Below are 24,568 nucleotides of genomic sequence, written 5' to 3'. Positions count from 1 at the left end.
TTAAAACAAAGGCCATGAAGAAAGATAAAGAAGGATGCTAATGATAAAAGGATCATTTCAAGAGGATATTACACTTGTCAATATATATGCTCCTAATATAGAAGCACCCAAATACATATAGCAAATACTAACAGACGTAAAAGGAGAAATTGATGAGAATACAACTAGTAGGAGACTTAACACCCCACTCACATCAATGGAGAGATCTAGACAGAAAATCAATAAGGCAACATAGATCCTAACTGATAGAACAGTTAGACTTAGTAATACTTTTAGGACATTACATTCAAAAAGAACAGAATATATAGTCTTTTCAAGTGTACATGGGACATCATCTAGGATTGACCACATATTAGGGTACAAAATAAGCCTCAAAAAATTTAAGAGTATAGAAATTATTTCAAGCATCTTCTCTGACCACAAGTGGCGTGAAACTAGAAATCAACCACAGGAAAAGAAATGAGAAAAAACTGACACCGTGGAGACTAAACAGCATGCTACTACAAAACCAGTGGACCAACAAGGAAATCAAATAAGAAAATAAAAAATACTTTGAGACAAATGACAATGAAAACACAACCATGCAAAATCTATGGGATGCCACAAAAGCACTTCTTAGCCAGAAGTTCATGGCAATACAAGCCTTCCTCAGAAAACAAGAAAAATCTCAAATAAGCAACCTAACCTACAACCTAAAAGAATTAGAAAAAGAACAGTCAGCAGAAAGAAGGAAATAATAAAGATTAGAGAGGAAATAAGTAGAGATTTTAAAAAATACAAAAACAGTAAACCCAAGAGCTGGTTCTTTGAAGAGGTAAATAATATTGACAAACCTGGCCAGTGTCACCAAGAAGAAAAGAGAGAAAACCCAAATAAAACAAGAAATGAAAAAGAAAAAAAAATCTCAACTGATACGACAGAAATCTTTAAAAAGAGAGAGAATACTATGAATATATATGCCAACAAATTTGAAAACCTAGAAGAAAACATACAGCCCATCAAAAGAAATACAAAATTTGAACAGACCAATCACTTGAAATGGAGTTGAATATGTAATTTAAAAAAAAAAAAAAAAAAAAAACACCTCCCTACAAACAAAAGTTCAAGATCAGATGGCTTCACGGCAAATTCTACCAAACATAGAAAAAAAGAACTTAGACCACTCCTTAAATTCTTCCAAAAGTGTGAAGAAGGAACACTTCCAAAGACATTCTATGAAGCCGTCACCCTAATACCAAAACCAGGCAAAGATACTACCAAAAAGGAAAACTTATAGGCTAGTATCTTTGATGAATGTAAATGTAAAATTTCTCAATAAAATTCTAGCAAGCTGAATCCAATGGCACATAAAAAAAGATCACAACTAAGTGGGATTTATCCCAAGGTCACAAGGATGGCTCAGCATATACAAATCAATGTATTATACCACATTAAAAAAGAAGGGTTTAAAACCACATGATCATCTCAATAGATGCAAAAAAAGCATTTGATAAAATTCATCATCCATTCATGATAAAAACTCTTACCAAAGTGGGTATAGACGAAACAATCTCAACATAATAAAAGCTATTTATGACAAACCAAGAGCCAATGTAATACTCAGCAGAGAAAAGCTGAAAGTGTTCCCACTAAATGTGGAACAAGACAAGAATTCCCATTCTTACCACTTTTATTCAACATGGTATTGTAAGTCCTAATCACAGCCATCAGACAAAAACAAACAAATAAATAAATGGTATCCAAATTGGAAGGGAAGAGTTTGAGATGTCATATGCAGATGACATGGTACTATATATTAAAAGCCTGAAGGACTCCACACAAAACTATTCCATCTGATCAGTGAATTCAGCAGAGTAGCAGGATAGAAGATTAACATTCAGAAATCTGTTGCATTTCTGTATACAAACAATAAAGTATTAGAAAAGGAATATATTTTAAAAAAACCTTTTAAAAATCATACCTAAAAAAGTAAATATCTGACCTGACCAAGGAAGTGAAAAAGCTTATATGCTAAGAATTATAAAACATTAATTACGGAAATTAAAGAGGATTTAAGGAAATGGAAAGATATCCCATACTCCTAGGTTGGAAGAATTAATATTGTTAAAATGGCCATACTACCCAAAGCAATCTACAGATTTAATGCAATCCCTATCATATTATCCTTGACATTTTTCACAGAACTAGAACAAATAATCCAAAAATTTATATGGAACCATAAAAGACCCAGAATTGCCAAAGCAATCCTGAATTAAAAAAAAAAAAAAAAAAAAAAAAAAAAAAAAAAACAGGAGGTGTAACTCTTCCAGACTTCAGACAACATTACAAAACTACAATAATAAGGACAGTGTGGTATTGGTACAAAAACAGACATAAAGGAGTTCCTGTTGTGGTTCAGTGGGTTAAGAACTAGACATAGTGCCCAGGAGGATGTGGTTTTGATCCTTGTCCTCTCAATGGGTTAAGGATCTGGTGTTGCTGCAAGCTGCAGTGAAGGTAGCAGATGTGGCTTGGATCCTGCCTTGCCATAGTTGTGGCATAGGCTGACAACAGCAGCTCTGATTCAACCCCTATCCAGGGAACTTCTGTATGCTGCAGGGGTGGCCCTAAAAAGAAAAACAAAAACAAAACAGACATAAGGATCAGTGCAACAGAATAGAGGAGTTCCTGCTGTTGCACAGTGGGTTAAGAATCCTACTGCAGTGGCTCAAACGTGCAGGATTGATCCCCAGTCCAGCTCAGTGGGTCATTGCCTAGCTGCAACATAAATTGCAACTATGGCTCGGATTCAATCCCTGGCCTGGGAACTTCCATATACCACAGGTGTGGCCATTAAAAAGAGAGAGAGAGATGGAATAGAGAGCCCAGAAATACACCCAGATAGACACCTACATTCAATTAATCTTTGACAAAGGAGGCAAGAATAAAATTGGGTAAAAATGATCTCTTCAGCAAGTAGTGCTGGGAAAACTGGACAGCTGCCTGTAAATCAATGAAACTAGAACACACCTTCACACCATGCACAAAAAATAAACTCAAAATGGCCTAAAGACTTAAACATAAGGCATGACACCATAAAACTCCTAGAAAAGAATATAGGCAAAACAATCTCTGAAATAAATGGTAGATATTTTCTTAGGTCAGTCTCCCAAAGCAATAGAAATAAAAACAAAGATAAGTAAGTGGGACCTAATCAAACTGACAAGCTTTAGCACAGCAAAGGAAACCATTAAAAAATGAAAAGACGACCTACAAAATAGGAGAAATTAGTTGCAAACGATGCATCTGACAAGGGCTTAACTCCAGAATATGTAAACAACATGTACAACTCAACAACAGAAAACAAACAACCCAGTGGAAATATTGGTAGAAGACCTAAGTAGACATTGCTCCACAGAAGACATGGATGACCAGAAAGAAGGCCGCGAAAAGATTCTCAGCATCACTAGTTATTAGAGAAATACCAAGTCAAAATTACAATAAGGGAGCTCTTGCTGTGGCACAACAGGATCAGCAGCGTCTTGGGAGTTGGGAGCCACTGGGATGCAGGTTTGATCCGCAGTCCAGCACAGTGGGGTTAGGGACCTGGTGGTACCGCAGCTGTGGCTTAGGTTGAGACTGTGGCTCCGATCTGATCCCTGGCCCGGGAGCTCCATATTCTGCAGGGTAGTCAAAAATGACCAAAAAAACAAAAACCAAAAAAAAACCCTGCACTGAGATACTTCCTCGCACTGATCAGAATGGCCGTCATTAATAAAGTCTACAAATAACAAATGCTGGAGAGGGTGTGGAGGAAAGGTTACCCTTCTACACTTTTGGTGGGAATGTAAGTTGGTACAACCCATGGAAAACAGTATGGAGGTTCCTCAGAAGACTAAATATAGAACTACCATATGATCCAGTAATTCCACTCCTGGGCATATATCTGGACAAAATTATAGTTTAAAAATTGTGATACTGTTCACAAGAGCCAAGAGAACATGGAAACAACATTCATTGACAGGTGACTGGATAAAGATTTTGTACATCTATACAATGGAATACTACTCAGCCATAAAAAGAATGGAATTATGCCATTTTTAGCAGCATGGATGCAATTAGTGATTTATGAAGTAAGTCAGAAAGAGAAGGGCAAATACCATGTGATATCACGTATATTTGGAATCTAAAATATGGCACAATGAATCTGTCTAAAACAGAAACAGACTCACAGACATGGAGAACAGACTTGTGGTTGTTATTGGGGAAGGAGAATGGAGTGGAATGGACTGGGAATTTGAGGTTAATAAATGCAAACTATTACATTTAGAACGAATAGACAATAAGGTCCTAGTGTATAGCACAGGGAACTATATCCAATCTCTTGGAATAGACTATAATGAAAAATAACATTAAAAAGAATGCGCAAGTGTGTGTGTGTGTGTGTGTAAGAGTCACTTTGCTATACAGCAGGAATTGGCACAACGTTGTAAATCAGCTGTTCTTTAATAAAAATAATTTTTAAAAAAGAGTTCTGGGAGTCCCGTCGTGGCGCAGTGATTAACGAATCCGACTAGGAACCATGAGGTTGCGGGTTCGGTCCCTGCCCTTGCTCAGTGGGTTAACGATCTGGCGTTGCCGTGAGCTGTGGTGTAGGTTGCAGACGCGGCTCGGATCCTGCGTTGCTGTGGCTCTGGCATAGGCCGGTGGCTACAGCTCCGATTGGACCCCTAGCCTGGGAACCTCCATATGCCCCGGGAGCGGCCCAAGAAATAGCAAAACGCCAAAAAAAAAAAAAAAAAAGAGTTCTCATCGTGGCTCAGCAAGTTAAGGACCCAGTGTTAAGGATGTGGGTTAGATCCCTGGCCTGGCTCAGTGGGTTAAGGATCCATCATTGCCATAAAATGCACCTTGGATCCAGTGTTGCCATGGTTGTGGCATAGACCCTAGCTCTAGCTCTGATTGAGTCTAGCCTGGAACTTCCATATGCCACAGGTGTGGCCATTAAAAAAAAAAAAAAAAAAAGAATAAAGCTAATAAAAATCTGTTTCATTAGAACCTTTTATCTAGATAGACTTAACAAACATTAACCATGTATAGAAATCTTATCATGCAACACTGATATGCAGTCATCTACATTTAAAAAAAAAAACACCATTACTTAGGAAAAGACAAATATACAATAGCAGTGGAAATTTTTAGCAAATATATAATGTTCATCCATCCCATGGATGATCGATAGCACCAGTTGTGGTTATGCACCTAATTTTGTAGTAATGTAGAATTTTTCTATAGCTATAAGTAATTCTCTCTCTGGATTTCCATTGTCCCACATCTCTCCCATTTGTATGATGACTTGCTTGGAAGATACTATCTACACATACACATACACCCACACACACATGAAGAAACTATCTACACACACTCAAACACACACACACACACACACACACACACTCAAGTAGGAGCCAAGGTTTCCTTTGAAGAACTTTTAGCTGTTACTTGTATTGTTTATGGCCCACAGTTGCCCAACTTTCTATGAATTTCTTTTGGCGTTTGTGCTTGCTTGCCAAGGTTATATAGTGACATGCACAAATGTTGTCATTATTTCCTGTAGAACGTCTGAAATTGTTAAATTTTACTTTGCCTTAAATTTACTGTCAAATAGAAATCTGTGATATATATATATATATTTTCTTTATTGTATGGGTTTAATTGAAGTAGTATATAATAATTTTCATTAAAGTATAGTAGGTGTTATCTAAAATACAGCTGCTTAGTAATGAAAAGTAGTCTTCACAAACCCCATCTTCAAGAATCTCTCATTCAAGAAATCGTTACTCTTATTTTCACACACAGTGTCACTAGAGGTAACTCTTGTTACTTGGCCTGTAGCAGAGTATAAGTGGCCCATTAGATAGGTGAGACTATTTGCTATAGGCAGTAATATTTGTATTGTTAGATTTATCTAGCAGCTGTGGATTCATTTTTGGTTTTGTTTAATTGAGGTGAAATGCACTTAAGCCATTAAAAGTGAACAATTCTGTGGCTTTTAATACACTCATAGTGTTGTGCAACCATTACTTCTTCCAAGTTCTAAAATGGTTTCATCATCCCACAAGGAAATCTTATACCCATTAAGTGGTTGCTCTCCATTTTCCCCTCTGCCCTGCCCCTGGCAGCCATCATTTACTTTTTCTGGAGATTTCATATAAATGGAATCATACAGTATGTGACCTTTTGTGTCTGGCTTCCTTCAAAGGTTCATCCATTTTATAGCATGCATCAGTACTTTATTCCTTGGCCAAATAACATTCCATTGTATGGATATACCACAATTTGTTTATCCAGTTATCTGTTGACAGACATTTGGTTTGTTTCCACTTTTTGGTTATTGTGAAACTGCTGCTATGAACATTCATGTTTAAGGATTTGTTTGAGTACCTGTTTTCAGTACTATGGGGTATATACCTACAGTAGAATTGGTGGGTCATGAAGTAATTCTATGTTTACTGTTTTGAAGAACCACCAAACTCTTCCACAGCACCTGAACCATTTTACATTTCTACAATAAATGCACAAGATTCCAGGTTCCTCACTTCCTTGTTAATACTTGTTATTTTCTTGTAACAATAATGTAAACCAGCTATAATGGAAATAAAATAAAAATCAGTTAATATAAAAACTTCACCTAGAAATTTAAAAAAAAAAAAAGTAGCAATTCTGGAGTTCCCATCGTGGCTCAGCGGAAACGAATCCAACTAGGAGGAATCATGAGGTTGCGGGTTAGGTCCCTGGCCTTGCTCAGTGGGTTAAGGATCTGGTGTTGCTGTGAGCTGTGGTGTAGGTTGCAGACGTGGTTCAGATCTGGCATTGCTGTGGCTGTGGCCCAGGCCAGTGGCTACAGCTCTGATTTGACCCCTAGCCTGGGAACCTCCGTGTGCCGTGGGTGCAGCCCTAAAGAGCAAGAAAAAAAAAAAAAAGTAACAATTATGCATTCATTTATCCTCAAGAAATAATGCTGGAAACTGAATTCCCCCCCAACAGTGTCTTTGTTGCATCTCCCTCAATATTATAGTCAAAAAGTCTTGTAATAATGAGGTGATCAATAGGTAGTAATAAAATATGTATATCTGAACCATTTGATTTTCACATTCTCGCCTTGGTTGTTCAGGCCTCACTCTGTAACCTCAGACCCCCTTTAAAACCTCCTTTCTTCCTTTTAGCCACACTAGAGCTCTCAAAGCACCTTGTACCTTCCTTAGAACAAATACCATATTTTGCCTCTCTTTGCTTGAGGCCAGCGACAGTACTTTATTCTTGTTCGTGTTCTACCCCTCAAACTCATGCATTTAGCAAAAAAAAAAAAATCCAAGGCCACTTACATTAGAAAAAAGAATTTTTTTTAAAGTATCATAGTTTCCATTAGATATAATTAGATCTTGAAGAAAGAATTAAAATGTAAGATTACCGTAAGTTTTAATTTTGAAGCCTCAAAGGGTTGATCTGTTTGGAAAATATTAATGTTATCTCTTAAGTAAGGATTGAATGTCGTTACTTTAAAACTCGGTTGTTCTATAGGAGTTACAATTGGGGAAAGATGATTTATAGTTAGGTTGACCCTTGAAGTCCTCCTAAAGAAATTAGATTCTTTAGGAGGAGGCTCGAGGTTGAATCATAACTAGACTTTCAGAGATAAAGAAGGTGGTGGAGGGAATCTGCGTTTTGATCCCATTGTGGCAGTGTCACCTTAGCTTTCTCTGTGACACATTCTTCATACTCTTATCCCTCTCTTCCTATCTCTCTCCTTCCTTCCCTACTATGTGTATTTCATTCTCCATTTATACATTTTAAAATAAATGTTCATAGGGCATAGATTTCCATTCTCATTTATGGGGAAATGGTAACAGGATTAGGATAAATGAGGCTGTCCTACCTCTACCAAATAAAGACACTCCTAGATAGAATTTAAAAAGCAGAAGTCAGCCCTTTGTAAGGGACAGATCACTCTGGAGATGATTGCTTTGGAGTCAATATTGAAGGATAAATTGAAAGGAAGCTTATTTTAGGAAAAGTGAAACTGAATAAAATTTTAAGTTGTTATTACTAATTGTAATATTCATGGTAGAAAATTTGAAAATCATAGATTAATGTATCTACTGTTAACATTTGGTGTTTGATATGTTTTGGAGACTTTTTTTTGCCAAATATTATCTTTATTCATTATGGTATTATTTCTCATGAACTGTAAAATTTGATTTGATCCATTAAAAAATTTTATTTTAAAGTAATATAGCTGGAGTAACAAGCTGTGATGTAGAAATCAAAGCTTCTGAATTCTTATATCTCATCATCTGTTATCTCTTTACGGGCCTGACCTTGGCTTCAGTCACTGGTCAGTGAATTAGTTAATATTCTTCATAAGTCAATGTGGAGTTGGACTCCTTGGTCATACAGTGGTAGAGTAGAAAGAGCAATGAGAAGAGAGTTAAGGAAGTCTAAACTTCAGTTGGCTCAATTACTATGCAGCTCAGTTATTTCATTGGAAGTGATTCTGTATATTTTTTGTTTTTCTCATTTGTGAATCAAGGAAGTTTACTCATTTCTCTTAATGGTTCCTTTCAGTTTTGCCTTTTCTAAAATGTCATATGAATGGAATCATACAAATGTACTCTTTGAGTCTCATTTCTTTCACTTAGCACAGTGTGTTTGTATGTATTGTAGCTCATTTTTATCTCTTTCCTACAAAATGTTGAAACAGTATTAACTATGTTGCACTAGTAAATATAGATGATAGCTTTTGGGTTTGAGAGGTGGGAACAAAGGAAGGGAGCATTTGAGCTGGACTCTGAAAGGAATTTAAAAGCCTGAAACCTGTGCAAATCGGGGAAGTATGAACTATTTATTAAGAGAGGAAACCTTTGTGTATTTGATGCCTGACTGTTGGCTATGAAGAAAGAAACAGAACTCCCTAGGAGATGAGAATTTGCCAGTTCTTTAATGCTGTATAAATTTCAGCTCTCTCTCAGCTGGACCTACACTGTAACTGGTATCCTTGGATTCCCCTCTAATGATTCCTTGTCACATTCCTCATTACATGTTCTCAAATCCTTTCTCTTGTCCAAAACTTTTCTATCTCATCTGTTTTGCTGTTACTCTTTTCTGAAAATGACTATGTTTTGATTAGTAAGAAAGTTGTAGCTGATTTGAGCCCCATCACCTCCCTCCTCATCACATCACATTTTTTGTTTTCACCACCTTCTCCTTTTCTTTTCCATCTAAGAAAGGAATATCCTTCTTTTCCATTATTATAAATCCTCTACTTCTCACTCTTAATTCTCTTTTCGTGTTCTTCAGATTTCTACCTCATCTGTTAACTCTTTCTGGTTCTTACATCTTCAATGTATCCCTTCCTGTGAGTCTTTCCTCAGTCTTTCAGTAGACTCAGGTTTCATCAACCTATAAACCTTCCCTTCCACCCTGTCTACCACTTTGAACTACCATCCTCTTTCACTCCCACCACTGCCAGACTTACTGGAATAAGTGAGTACCACTCACCACCTTGGCTTCATTACCACCTGCCTTTTTCTTTGTTTCTTGCTCTCTGGATGCATCCCAAAAACTTTACTGCAACTTTTTTGTCATTGTCCTTTTTTTTTTTTTTTTTTACTCTTTTAATATAAAAGCAGTAACTTTAAAAACATGTATGTATGGTTTAAGCACTCATATGTGTACCACTCTGGTCACGAAATAGTTACTATGTCCCAGAAGGCCACTGTAGGTCCACTCTGATCATATTTCATTCTCTTACCACAAAGGTAACCATCATCCTGAATTTAGTAGTCACGTTGCTTTTCTTTCAATTTTTTCATTTATGTATTTATTATCCTGAAACAATATATTACTTATATATACCTGTTTCCATTATATAAATTGAATCACACCATATGTATATTCTATGACTGGTTTCTTTTGCTCAGCATTATGATTTTGAGGTTCATCCAAGTTGGTACATATATCTGTAATTCATTTTCACTGGTATAATCCCATTATATAAATACATCACAATTTTTCCATCTATTCTATTATTGATGAACATTTTGGTTATTTTTAGGCTTTTGCCATTACAAACATTGCTACCATAAATAATTTTGTACTTACCTCTTGATGCGTATGTGTGAAATTACCTAATACTGTAATTGCTGAACTTGTTTCGGTGTTCCTCAAAACTTCCAGCCACAGCCAGTTTTCCAAAGCGTTAGTAACTGGTTTTTATACTGCTACCAACAACAGACGTGAATTTCTCAATCTCAGCAAAAATTGATAGTAACCAGATTTATAATTTTAGCCAATCTAACAAGTGTAAAATGGTATCTCACTGAGATTTTATTGTAGTTCCCTGGTTCCCAAGGAAGTTGAACATCTTTTCTTGTGTTTTTGGGCCATTTATGTTTCTTATGTGAAATTCCTATTCATTTATTTTGCCTGCTTTATTTTTCTATTGGGTTTTTTAAAAAATTGATTCATAGAAGTTCTTTGTATATTCTTACTACTAATCCTTTGTCGTTTATGTGTATTGCAAATATTTTCTCCTTTTCATTAATTTTACATAGTCCTTTGATGAACAGAGCTTTTAATTTTAAAGTAGTTAAATTCATGTCTTTTTAATTTTGGGGTCATGATCAAGAAATCCTTCCCTTTCCCCAAAGTTATAATGATACTTGATTATGCTGTCTTCCAAAAATGTAATTGTTTTACACTTCACATTTAGGTCTTTAATCCTCCTGAATTTTTTTTTCTTTTGCTTGCCTTTTTTTTTTTTTTTTTTTTTTTTTTTGGTATGATGTGAATCAATCTCTGAAATTTCATTTTTTCCCCAAATTAACACCTAGTTATCTATCTATCTATCTATTTATTGTCTTTTTGCCTTTTCTAGGGCCGCTCCCACGGCATATAGAGATTCCCAGGCCAGGGGTCTAATTGGAGCTGTAGCCGCCGGCCTACACCAGAGCCACAGCAATGCAGGATCCGAGCCACATCTGTGACCTACACCACAGCTTACGGCAACGCCGGATCGTCGACCCACTGAGCGAGGCCAGGGATTGAACCCGCAACCTCATGGTTCCTAGTCGGATTCGTTAACCACTGTGCCACAACAGGAACTCCTAGTTATCTATATATTGAAAACTGCATCCTTTGCTCACTGAGCTGCAATAGCACTTCTTTCACATTTCAGGTGTCTTAAGATATGTGTGGCCTTATTTCCAGACTTTCCATTCTGGTCTGTTTGTTTATCCCTGCACTAATACCACACTGTCCTAATTATTAGCTCTATGATGAGTCCTGATATCTTGATAGTGCAAGTCCCTCCATTTTGTCATTTTAACAAGCATGTTGGGTCTTTGCCTTTCTATTGAAATTTTAGAATCAGCCTGTCAATTAAGTTTTATAATTTTCTACTTCTAGGATTTGCTAGTTTGAGAGATTGATTTCCAGGACTTTTATATTTTCAAAGTGTTGCAAATACAATTGTTTAAAATTTTTTTCATTTTTTTTCGTTTTGTGTATAACAAAGGCAGTTTTTAAATAGATTTTATGTGCTGCATCCTTATTAAACTTCTCTTATTCTAATTGTTATATTCCTTGGGATAGTCTATATTCATAATCAGATTAAGAAGAAAGTTTTATTTCTTTTTTCTAACTTACCTTGTTTTTTTGACGCGTTTTCTGGCTAAACCTTCCAATAGCTAGCACTCTTATCTTGTTCTTAATCTTAAGGTGAGTGCATTTAATATTATTCTTTGTCAAGTTAGAGAAGCTTCTTTCTATTCCTACACCTAGAATTTTTATCATAAATGGATATTGGATTTCATCTAAGAGTTTTTCTGCATGCTTTGAGATGATTGTATGATTTTCCCCCTTCAAAGAATGAATTTCTTTTAGCCCCAAATCATTCCTGGAATAAATCCATCTTAGTCACAATATTTTAATTTGCTAGGTTATTTTTATTGTTATTATTTAGGATATGTCCACATATGTTTATAAGTAAAGATGGCTTTTGTGTTTTTTCTTTTTCATACTTTGTCAGGTTTGGGTATCAAGGTTATGCTAAACTCATAAAATGAGTTAGGAAGTGTTTCTTCCCCCCACCCCTTTTTCAGCTGCATCCACAGCATATGGAAGTTCCCAGTCCAGGGATCAAATCCAAACCACATCTGTGACCTACCCCACCGCTGCAACAACACTAGATCCTTAACTCAGTGGACCAGTCCAGGGATCAAACCGGCAATACCACAGAGATAAGCTGGATCATTAACACATTGCGGCACAGTGGGAACTCCAGGAAGTATTTCCTTTTTTTTAACCCCACTCTGGAAAAACTGTAGGATTGGAATTATTTTTTCCTTGAATTTTTGGAAACAAGCAAAGTAAAATAGTCTAGGCTTTTCATTTTCTTTTTGTGAAGATTTTCGTCTATTAATTTAATATCTTCAAATACTGTGGGACTCTTTTTTTTCTTCTTCTTCTTGAGTCAGTCTTGATAAGTTATAGTTAGGTAGTTATCCAAGTTTTAATTTTATCGGCTCAAATGTCCTCTTTTAGTTCTTGTGACTTTTTTTGATTGTATACGCTTTCTGTTTTCATTAAATTATTTACTCCTTCTCTTTTATTATTTTATCTTACCAGAAGTTTGTAAGTTATGTGATTCTTTTGAAAGAACCAAGTTGATGTTTCCATTGTGTGTTTTTCCCCGATTTCATTAATTTTAATCTTATCTTTATTAATGCTTTTCTTCTGTTCTCCTTATGTTTCTTTTTTTCTCAGTGTTTGAGCCTTGTCTTTTCTGTACCATTTGATACCACTTAAACTACCCCCATCCTTGCAGCTTTCTTTTTCCTGACTCCTGAGGCACCCTCGTCTTGAGGAATTTTTTTTTCCATTTCCTCACTGCTTTCTCTGAGTCTTTGTCTTTACATCTCCCAATGTAGGTGCCCCCTTATCGTCAACCTTTTTTTCTTCATGGAAGGTCCTGAACCTATGATTGTTTGAACTTAAGATTTTTCAACTTTACAATGATGTGGAAGCCATATGCATTCAGTAGAAACCATACTTTGAATTTTGAATTTTGATCTTTGGCTAGTGATGGACAGCGTGATACTCTTGTGTGATGCTGGGCTGCAGCAGCCACAGCTCCCCATCACAAGAGGAAACAACCCATATACTTACAACCATTGTGTACCTATGCAGCCATTCTGGTTTTCACTTTCAATACAGTGTTCAATAAATTGCATGAGATATTCATTTTATTATAAAACAGGTTTTGTGTTAGATGATTTCATCCAGCTATAGGCTGATATGTGTTCTGAGCATGTTTAAGGTAAGCCAGGCTAAGCTATGATGTTCCTGTATGTTAGGTGTATTAAATACATTTTTAACTTATGATATTTTCAATCTAGGAACAGTTTATCAGAACATAACCCATCATTTAGTTATGAAAGATCGATACATATATCCATTATTAATTAATAGACATTTTTACTCCCAATTTCAACTGTCATTTTCTGTGAGCGAATTAGGCAGATTTAAGGGACTGCTTCCTTGTCTTAACTCTTCGACTATCTAGCTGTGATATCTTGAGCAATTCACTTAAGATTCCTCCATCTCTCTTTCTTTACCAATAAGATACAGAGGTGTTAGATACAATGTTTCTAAAGTTTTATCTCAGTAATACTGTTCTAGTGACAACCTTATAAACTCTTTAGCTCTGGCCTCTGTAATTTCTAAATTCCTTCTAGGTCACTTTTCTTAGATATTTTATTAGGGTTTCTCAAACTCTGTTTATTTTATGTTAATCTTCTTACATAAATTGCCTTCTCCCCCAAACTTTTAATTCCCCTGATTGCTCCTTTGGATGTTTCAGTTTTTCTCAGGCATGCATCTGGTTTTGACTGTAATATGTAATATCTACTTCTACCCTTCACCTCTTATTGGAGCCTCAACATCTTACTTTAAAAAAAAAAACAAACAACAGCAACAACAACACAAAAACCTGCTTTCGCATCTTAATGTTTGTCTGAGTTGTTATCTAAGCATTCTTTTCACCATACCATGCTTTGGATACCATGCCTTTATGCTACCCTCCCCTCCAAGACAGAGCCAGGGCACTTAAATAGTATTACCTGTCAGCCACTGTGGACTTTGTACCAGGGATACCAGAAATCATTCAGTCTTGTGTTATATGGTGCTGTATGATTTACAAGGAGCTTGTTATCATTTTTATGAGAACTTGAAAATGGAACCAGTGTGTGGAATTTTTATGGTCTCCATGAGAGTGAAATATTTGGTTCTGGAAGACTTCTTAAATTGGTGATATGTTAATCTCTAAGTGCTTATCTCTGTTTTTCAAAATCTTACCTTCTTTTAGCCCTGTTGATTTGTTTAATATATTTTAAGCATGTTTTCCTAATGGTAGACAATCTTAAAATCTTAACATAAGTAATGATTTCCTGCATTGAGATAGAGACAGCAGCTAATGACAAAATGTATGACTTTAAAACAGTGAAACTTCTGTATGTGGCCTATGAAAGTGACTCTAGTTACCTTTAATTCTGTTTCATACTGGTTTCTCACTACTTGACACAAGTATCTCCTTTAATTTCATTAACTGTGTGTGTATAAGTAGTTCTTTATTTCCTATCTGTGGGAAACTTTAGGAAAAACTGTAAGAGAACCATCATTGAGATTTTTGAGGAGGTGAAATAATATATACACTCTTTTAATAACTATCTCAAAGAAACTTTAAATAACTCTGTTGAGTCATGTGACCTACCTAGTTGTTTTATTCAAGTGATACATTTCTAGAAGTAATTTGGGTATATAATGGCAAAAGCACACTTTTAGGAATATTGCCTAAAGGCTGTAGCTTGTACTTTTCTAACTAGTCTGCTCTGTGTGTGTACATGCAGAGGGATGAGGCTAAGAAGACGGGGTATTCTGGTGGTAGGAAATGGAAGCTCATTACCACATTCACATGACCAGATGATTCTTGCAGATTCACATGGTCTCTTTTATTCAGTACAAGGTATTCTGGTTGTTTCTAAATAATGCTGGATATAATAATTTGAAAACAATGTATTATATTCCGTAGGAAATATTTCTGGGTATTAGGTATCATGTCAGTATCATGCCTTTCCATAAATTAATTCTATTCTAACATAAGATTATAACATAAGTGGTTAAAGGCACTGGTGTAACATTTAGAAAATTGTAATATTAGCGAAGCATTTGCTAATTAGATACACACAACAGTCTATACTTTGGGATTGAAGATATAGGTAAAACCATTTTGTTTGTATTGTAAATGATTGCTTTTACCATGAGATTGTGATAAAAGGATTATAAGTTAAGAGTAACTCCATCTTGATCTTGGCAAAGTCACCTGCGAATTTCTTCTGTCCAAGCCAAATATCCAGAAGGGAGAGACTAGAAGAGAACCTTGATACCCCCTTGGAATTCTGTGTCTGTCATTATTTATAACAGTGGTAATGATGTTAATCTCCTCCTAAAGCCACCTTAGGTTTCATGCTTTTCTGACCCCATTTACTCCAGTCATTGCCTTTACTTCTGAACTCTCTAATATGAGATTATGATTATAATTCATTATTTATATTTTATTTATTTTTTTGTTTTTGTTTCTTGGAAACTTTATCTGTGTTCATGTACTTGTCCTGAATTCCTACCTTTAGTAGAGAAATCATTTTACTCTATTTCCTTTCTTTTGAATCCATTCTCCTCCTTGGAGGTACTTAGAAGAATACTTATACTAAAAAGGAACCTGTGTAAAAAAAAAGGGGGGGGGTAGTGTTTTATTTCAGTTTTTGTGTTTTTAATAGCTATATTATTTTGCTTGCTTTCTAGGCACACAAACCAATGGTCTGGACTTTCAAAAGCAGCCTGTGCCTGTTGGAGGAGCAATTTCAACAGCCCAGGCCCAGGCTTTCCTTGGACATCTCCATCAGGTAGAATGTTCTGCTCAACCATGAGTGAGAGTGAAAAATGGAGGCATGGAATGCTAGGGCCAGGGGAAGTTATTTCAGAATGTGGGACTTTTTAAGTTGATTAAAGTCTAGTACTACTAGCATCTAGTCATGTCATTCTGAATGGTTAATATGGAATCGTATAGCTTTGTTGACTGTATAGTTATTGATCCCACAGCTGTGTGAAAAAAAGAATTCCTTGTTATGAACAGTATAAATATGTGTGTGTGTGTGTGTGTGTGTGTGTGTATTCGTATTACTGTTTTTGTGAGTTTGGTCTGTGGTCGCTCACTGAAAGTAGCAGTAAATTACAAAGTCATCCAAAATAACCATACCCCCCATTGCCTGAGACCTGCAGTGTACGCTCTGAGCTCACAGCTCAAATCCCTTTTTTAAAATAGTTTGAGGTCATTTTGATTTGGGCAACTACTCAGAGCTTTTGCTTGACTGGGAACCCCCTAGTTGGGGGTTCAGAAAGATTTGTCTCAACTTTATTACCCTATATTATGAGAATTTTTCCTGAGTCTAAAACAGACTATAGATTCTATTCATCTACATGTTAGCTCTAATGTAGAGGGAAAGGGAATATAAAAATCAAACATTGACTCCTTAAGAGTTTGGGGATTTGGGAGCTGGTTGAAAATGGAAAGTGAAACAATGAAAACATTTGGAAGTTAGATTATCAGAGTGTCTCAACCCCTTGATTTATGTTCACAGTTATATGTTAGAACAGTACTTGGCACAGCTTAGTCTACCTCAGGTAAACCCTAGAACCAATTTAGTATTCAAAATGTATTGGCCAGCGATGTTGGTGGTAGTGACTCTAGTGATGGTAGTGCGTGATGGTATTAGTGGTAGTGGTTCAATGAAAAGCACATATGGACATAAAAACTCCAAGATTACTTATGACACATTGTTACTGTGAACTGAATATATGTAATACTACCCTAGTTTTTTTTTAATCAAAATATGTTTTCAGACTACTTAAACTGTAAAAGAACCTCCTCTACTTGAAAACAGGTGAAATATTAGAAAGCTTTTCTAAAGCCCATTTATTTGTTCACCAACTTAAAGGGATACTGTGTAGGCAACAATTATATCTATTAGAGTGAGACTTAGTTGACACTTTTGCTGTTAGTGTCCCTAGTGCATCATAGTAAAAGGCCCATGTCTCAATACGGGTGACTTTAACTGTGATCACTTTTCTTCCAGGTTTTCCCACTGTTTTACCCTTACCCTTTGTAATTAATAAATATCTATGGAAAGATAGGTGAGAATATGTAAATATCATGTTATTTCTCAAAGTTCACTCATTCTGGGGCATCCATTAGTGACCCTTGCCTGAATCAATTAATTATTTTGAAAATTTTTCATGTGTAGTTTATAGGACAGATTTTCTATTTCAGCTAGGATTTTTTAGTATGATGATAAGTGTTTTAAGGACTTGACTGTAGAGGTGTGAGTATATATATGAGATTTTTCATTTGTCTGTACATGGAAATTTTGAAATTAGAGAATTCTGTTTGTTTATAATGATGAAAATATTATATAATGCATATATCATATATAACATATAATGCATATATTATTTATTATGTATATATATTCCTGTGTGTTCTTTGACACTGTGTGAAAAAGGAACTAAATTTTTAGAATCTTAAGTCTCTTATATATACAAACAGTGTTATATAAGGAATGTCTAATAGAAGTGTGGCATACCTGCTGATGCCAATGTAGTGTGGGAAAATACCTTCAAGAAAGGAATTTTTTAACAGCATTTTCTGGTAGGAGATGGAGGTGCCAAGAGTTTGCTCATAAAGTTTTAACTCCATAAAATAAACTTTGTATTCTTGGTTCTAACTTAGTAAGACATACACTTAATAGAGGTTTGTTGATGACAACCTCTGATGATGAATGTCAACAGTATTAGACTAGAACGTCCCTGATTATTTTATTTATAGGTCCAGCTCGCTGGAACAAGTTTACAGGCTGCTGCTCAGTCATTAAATGTACAGGTAAGCTGGGACATTGGACTATGGATCAATTTTTCTATTAATTTTTTCCATATTTTTCTAATTTTCTGTAATGAGCATGTAATAGGAATACTTATAATGACTTTTTTATTACTGAATCTCATGAAGATTCAAACAGTGATAATCATAGCCCTTAATGGAAATCAGTTTTATATTATGCCACTGTGAATGTCCAAAGATGAACAAAAAGCCTACTTTCAAAGTTTTATATATAAGTTCAGTAAAAATGTTTCCAAGTTGTATAGTCATAACACATGCCAAAACATAAAGCTGAATACTTTGTGTCCTTTTGTTTCCAAATATCTTTTTATTTATCATTCATATCTTGGAGAAACATTATAGTAGAGAAAAGAGCACTGGAATGAGAGAGGTCTTAAGTTTGATCATCCTGCCACTAACTAGATGTATGAGCTTTGGTAAGCCACTTATCCTCCTGGGGCTCATTTTTTGTTATACAGTCCACCCTTCTTATCCCAAAGTTCCACTGTGCCAGTACAGAGGACTGACTGTAAGGGACTTGAGCCTCCACAGATTTTGGTGTCCATGGGGTCCTGGGACTAATCCTCTGTGGATACCAAGGGGGGCAACTGCAAAGTTTAGAAGATTGCCAGGTTCATCTCTGCACTAAAATGTTATGATTCTAAGGATTGTAATTTAACCTATTTATAGACATTAATGGGCTTCTTAGAGTCAAAATTTTAAAGACAAAACTTAAATCTGGGTGCTTAGCTTCTATGAACCATATAGCAACACATGCAAAGTTCAAGTATCATGTATTACTCCATAATACTTCATTCAACCTGCTGCTTCCTTTCATGATAGTGTTTAGGTAACTCACAGTCAGGAGGGAAAAACAGTATTCTGGAAGGTTGATTTCAGCATTGTTAATGACTAAAGACCTTGGGTTGAGCATTCCATGAAACCCAGTGGAATATGGACCTAGTAATACAGGGAGACAAGAAGAGAAAAGAAAAGGAGATAATGTGACCTTCCTTTCTGAGGGAGAGGAGGTGGAAAATTGCCTTGGTTGCCATGGTAAACTTTCATCCCTTAGAGAGATGTTGGCAAACAGGCTGTATCTCCAGTGCGGAGTGTTTACAGTCCTGCACTGTAATTATCTCACAATGACTGGCAGAATTAATCAGAGCCTTTATGTTAATTAGCCTTGCTGCAGTCCCCAAAACAGGTGGTGGGAAATATGCAAATCTATGCAGAATTTTAATGCTCTGCATAACCAATTTTAATTACCATAAAATTTTCTCTCAGTGTCCCTTTCTGAAGCGTGCTCTCTTTCCCTTTCCCCCTTGACTGCAGCATTTTCCCTCTCAGCTGTATTACTTGATGGAAGATGCTAAATCTATGGTTCTTTAAAACATTAGGTGAAAAGTTCTGTGGGTCAAGTAATCAATTTCTGAGATGGTGTATAATGAAGTTTTAGACTGACCACCAGACCCATGTCAAAATGTTGGGATGGAGGGTCTAATTAAGGACAGGTTGAATGTGCTCTTCCCCTTCCTCCTTATTTCCAGAGTTGAGAATTTGGGTTTGTAAAAAATTCTCTTGACTTGTAAAGGACCAAATTATTTTTTCATCTTAAAACTTATAACTCCAACTTTGCTGGCACTGGAACAAAAAGTCTGAAACTTAATATGTAAAATTAGGAAAATACAAAGATTTATAAGAAAGGAAATGAGTAAAACCAGGAAACTCATGATTAAACAAGTCTATGTTATAGATAATTCTTAAAATATGGAATTTTGAGTAATTTTTTTAAAATCAATTATTTGAAATCTTTTCTTCCTCCCTACCACACCTCAGTCTAAATCTAATGAAGAATCTGGGGATTCACAGCAGCCAAGCCAGCCTTCTCAGCAGCCTTCAGTGCAGGCTGCCATCCCCCAGACCCAGCTTATGTTGGCTGGAGGACAGATAACTGGGGTAAGTTTTCACTGAGAGAAGTGTAATAAGCTTTCTCCATGTCAGAACTGTCATTGGCCAATATCTGATTAGAACTGTTGGCTGTAGCAGCCAGTAATATGACTATGCCTGGCTCTATGATGTCTTTTAACGGAACTTTCCACAGTGTAAGCAACTCTGAAAAAGGAACTATCTTTATCATAGGGTGTTTTTTCTTACCATTGCAGATGCTCTGGGTAATCTAAGGACATTTTTAAACCCATATTTCAACTGTTGCTTCATCATGCAATGGAGTCATGATCCCATGGTTGAGAGAGTTACAGTAATTAAATTGTAGTTATCAGTTTGGAGTTATAACATCACTGCAGAGTAGAAGTTAAAGAATGGATTAGTACCTACAAAAGAAAAACATGTTAAGTTACTATATAGTGTTCTAAATGAATCCTCTGGTCTTAAATCCTGGCTTTGCAATTTCCTGTATGGACTAATTACTTTATCTCCCTTTGCCTCAGTTTACCTTCAGTTAAATGGAGATGTTAATAATACTTATCTCACAGTATGGTTATAAAGATTAAGAGTAATAACATATGTAAAACTCAGGGAAGAGTGCTTGGCATGTCATGTCATAGCATTCAATAAATGTCATCTGTTTTTATTGGGAGTAATTTGACTTATGCTGATATATTAAGCTTTTAAGTTTTCAACTCTCTTTTTCTCTTAGTCATGATTCAGAATAATGTCAAAAGTTTGTCCATTAAATTATATTTTGAGGGGAGTCAAGAAGAGTGGTAAGGAAGAGTTATTGTTATTCAGTTCACATCACAACAACCCACGAAATTTTGTATTTCCTTGTTTTGGCAGTGGAAGTCTCTTTTAAGAATTGTTGCAAAATTGTTTACAAAATCCCATCAGTAGAGGTTATTACATGTTTATATGTCGTATGAAATATTTATAAACATATATCTTGAAGGGTATCGGGTTTTTGAATGATTTGTCTTTGATTCTTGTGTCTCTGATATACATATTTTGTTGGACCCTTTTTGAAAGACGTTTATACCATTAAATGACTAAGTGACTGTACATGTACTTCAGAATATTCCTTCTTGGTTTGATCAGACTATGTCACCAGAAAGAAGATAGAACACTTATCATTTTAAGTGTGTTTGCAATAAGTTACATTGTGAAAGCAACTTTAAATCTCCAAATACTTTTCCTATTTCCCTGTTTGGGTTTTATTTTGAGTGACTAGTGTTTATAATAGTAAGAGACACTTGGGATTCCAGGTTCTCCTGGCAGGGGCTTCTATTAAATTTAAACTTGGGCATTAGGATTCATTTGCATGTAAAGAGAGCGGCTGTCACCACCTGTTTCACAGAGATAATGTGTTGGAAAGAGGATGTAAAGTTGCAGAGACCCAGTGCTTTGAATAACAGAAAAGACTGTTGGGGAGGGGACTGTAGGGAGACCTGGAAAAGAAACGAATGGACCTCATATTCTTTAGTCATATCTTAGGACATAATGAAAATGATGGAATATGGCAGGGATTCATGCTAATGGGAAGCAGCTGGGCCTTATCAGTTCTTTCCTGGTCAGATTCAGCGTCCTTGTTCCTCATTCGTCTGACTAATCACTTGCTGTTCTGTTGGGTGTAAATTTCTTTTCATATCCTGTCAGCATTGATTCCTTTTTTTTCTTGCTCACTAGTTAATTACTTTTTTGCCTGAACTCTAGGGCCTTGAACAGGCTTGAATGATTAAGTCCGGACTGAGAACCATCATTTTAATTTAAATGTCCTTCTAGTAGTGTTAGTTTGATCAGCAGTGAATGTTTTGGCTTCATGCTAACCATGTGAAGTTGGGTAGCTAAAGTTTAATACCACTTGAGTATTGCGCTAGGGCCGTCGCCTTCAACCTGTTCCAACTGTTTTGTCCTGATTTTGTTTAGCTGACTTTGACACCAGCCCAGCAACAGTTATTACTACAGCAGGCACAGGCACAGGCACAGCTGCTGGCTGCGGCAGTGCAGCAGCATTCCGCCAGCCAACAGCACAGTGCTGCTGGGGCCACCATCTCAGCCTCCGCCGCCACTCCCATGACGCAGATCCCGCTCTCTCAGCCCATACAGATCGCACAGGTAAGTAACACTCATAGCCAGCACGGGAAGGGAGGAATAGAGTGGCAGACTTTCTTTAGGATTAAACTCACTTTCTGATTATTAGCTTCCAGGCCTGAGAAGCTCTAGATGGGCGAGGTAAGTGGTGTAGCCTTCTTTATCAGTGGACTAGAAATAATACATTTGTTTGCTTAGTTAATATTATAAATACATAACTGATTATTTGAATAACTGTTTATATTAAGTGACAATTCTTGAATAATTAGCCGGCGTATTTCTGAAGCAGGGGATTACTGTATTTATTTTAATTAGTTAATTACAGCAAGCATGGGTTCTTTCATGTGTTCTGCAGTGAATGTTGCCACCCATGTGTGAGAGAGACTGCCAGTCATCTCTCTGCTACAGAGTAATTAGCTTTGTGTAGAACTGCGTTAGAGTGTTGTTTGGCTTTTATTTTCACCTTTTAGGGCAAAGTATCCAGAGATAATAAAAATTTACTTAAGAGGCATAGACAGTTCTACCAAAGAGGAAAGGTACATGAATTCCTTTATCTCAAGGAGGGGAAAACAGTATAAGTAGTCATTTCAGTAAAAATATGCAAAGGAGTTGTTCCCATTGTGGCTCAGCAGAAATGAATCTGACTAGCATCCATGAGGTTTCGAGTTTGATCCCTGACCTTGTTTAGTGGGTTAAGGATCCAGCATTACCATGAGCTGTGGTGTAGGTCACAGACATAGCTCAGATCTGGTGTGGCTGTGGCTGTGGCTATGGTATAGGCTGACAGCTGAAGCACTGGTCACACCCCTAGCTTGGGAACTTCTATATGCCGTGGCTGTAGCCCGAAAAAAAAAAAAAAAAAAAAAAATATATATATATATATATACACACACACACACATACACATAAAAAGAAAGGAGGGTGAAAGGGAACACAAAAATATATATTTATTATGAGTCTATTGATAAACAAGTCTATCTTGTCCCCCAACAGAGGAGGCTCAGAAATGGACTTAAATAAGAATTAGAATTTGAGTAAATATCACAAAAAAACCAATTAACTATAAGAGTACAGAATAGATGTCAGACTAATCTTTATGACTATTATATCCAATAATTATCAGATAATGTTTTTATTTTGGCTGCTTTTTCCATCACCAAATAAATACTTTTTTAGAGCCTAAGCTTCAAGGCTCTATGTTGATGTTATTCTAATAACATAATATACATGAAAGCACATTGAAAATTCTCAAATACTTAGCCAATATAAGCAAGGTTAATATGTTGTAGATCAGATTTTTATATGGATAGCTATTTTTTAAATAAATTTCTTACACTGATTTCTCAGTTGGGTTAGGCTGGTGCCAAATTTCATGAATCATTATAGATCTTTTGGTTTATTGATGCAAATTAGACATAGCCCTCTCAGTTTTTACTTAACAAGAGAAAACTCAAACACTTAAAAAGTCAACATATTCTTTTCTCACTTGATTTTTTATTTATTTATTTTTGTCTTTTTAGGTCCACACCCTTGGCATATGAAAGTTCCCAGGCTAGGGGTCCAATTGGAGCTGTTAGTTGCCAGCCTACACCACAGCAACATGGAATCTGAGCTGTGTCTGTGACCTATACCACAGCTCATGGCAACGCCAGAGCCTCAACCCGCTGGGGCCAGGGGATCGAACCCACATCCTCATGGATACTAGTTGAGTTTGTTACTGCTGAACTACAACAGGAACTCCCTCCCTTGACTTTAAAAACTCTTTCTAGGAGTTTCTTTTGAGGCCCAGTGGTAATGAACCCAAGTACTATGCATGAGAACTCAGTTTCAATCCCTGGCCTCACTCAGTGGATTAAGAATCCAACGCTGCCATGAGCTGTGGTGTAGGTCATAGACATGGCTTGGATCTGGCGTTGCTGTAGCTGTGGTGTAGGCCAGCAGGTGCAGCTGTGATTCACCCTCTCGTCTGGGAACTTCCATATGCCTCGGGTGTGACACTACAAAGACAAAAAAAAAACTCTCATTTTGGTCTCTGCATGTTAAAAACAGAACCATAACCATTTGTTCTGAGGGAATTTTAAATAACTATTGAAAATTATGTATAGCATAAGTCACAACCCAATACATCCCCACAGAATAGGAAGTCCTTGTAGCAGCTCCAGGTTTCTTCACAGACTTTATGAGCATACCCACAGCACATCCTGATTGGGAGTTAGAATGTAAAATATTGACTCTTCTTTATTTGTATAATAGAATTCACCATCTGGGAACCTTAAGATTAAGCAAGGTTTTGTTTCAGAATCTTCAATCCATGTCTTAATCCTAATTTTTTAGGATCTGCAACAACTGCAACAACTACAACAGCAGAATCTCAACCTGCAACAGTTTGTGTTGGTACATCCAACCACCAACCTGCAACCAGCACAGTTTATCATCTCACAGACGCCCCAGGGCCAGCAGGGTGAGCACCTCCTTAGAGCTTCTTAGTGGTAC

General features: G+C 36.3%; 2 protein-coding genes across 10 annotated transcripts in view; both read left to right on the top strand.

Annotated features, from left to right (window-relative positions):
* The window catches only part of RCSD1 (RCSD domain containing 1), a 501,912-nt gene that overhangs the window by 164,016 nt on the left and 313,328 nt on the right, over window positions 1-24,568 (top strand). The gene's annotated exons all lie outside the window — the stretch shown is intronic.
* POU2F1 (POU class 2 homeobox 1) overlaps window positions 1-24,568 on the top strand; it is a 180,200-nt gene that overhangs the window by 114,092 nt on the left and 41,540 nt on the right. For all 6 annotated transcript variants that reach the window (NM_214264.1, XM_005663132.4, XM_005663134.4 and 3 more), the window contains 5 exon segments: window positions 15,898-15,998; window positions 17,978-18,031; window positions 19,868-19,987; window positions 21,911-22,099; window positions 24,410-24,536. In NM_214264.1, the coding sequence (NP_999429.1) occupies window positions 15,898-15,998; window positions 17,978-18,031; window positions 19,868-19,987; window positions 21,911-22,099; window positions 24,410-24,536 (591 nt within the window).

This window comes from Sus scrofa, chromosome 4 (genome assembly GCF_054392235.1).
Source record: "Sus scrofa isolate SSC_HxYL_T2T_F1_AM1 chromosome 4, Sscrofa_HxYL_maternal_Yorkshire_Landrace_v2.0, whole genome shotgun sequence".
Taxonomy (NCBI): domain Eukaryota; kingdom Metazoa; phylum Chordata; class Mammalia; order Artiodactyla; family Suidae; genus Sus; species Sus scrofa.
Note: the sequence above shows the minus strand (reverse complement) of the source record. Positions and strands in the feature narration are given on the sequence as shown.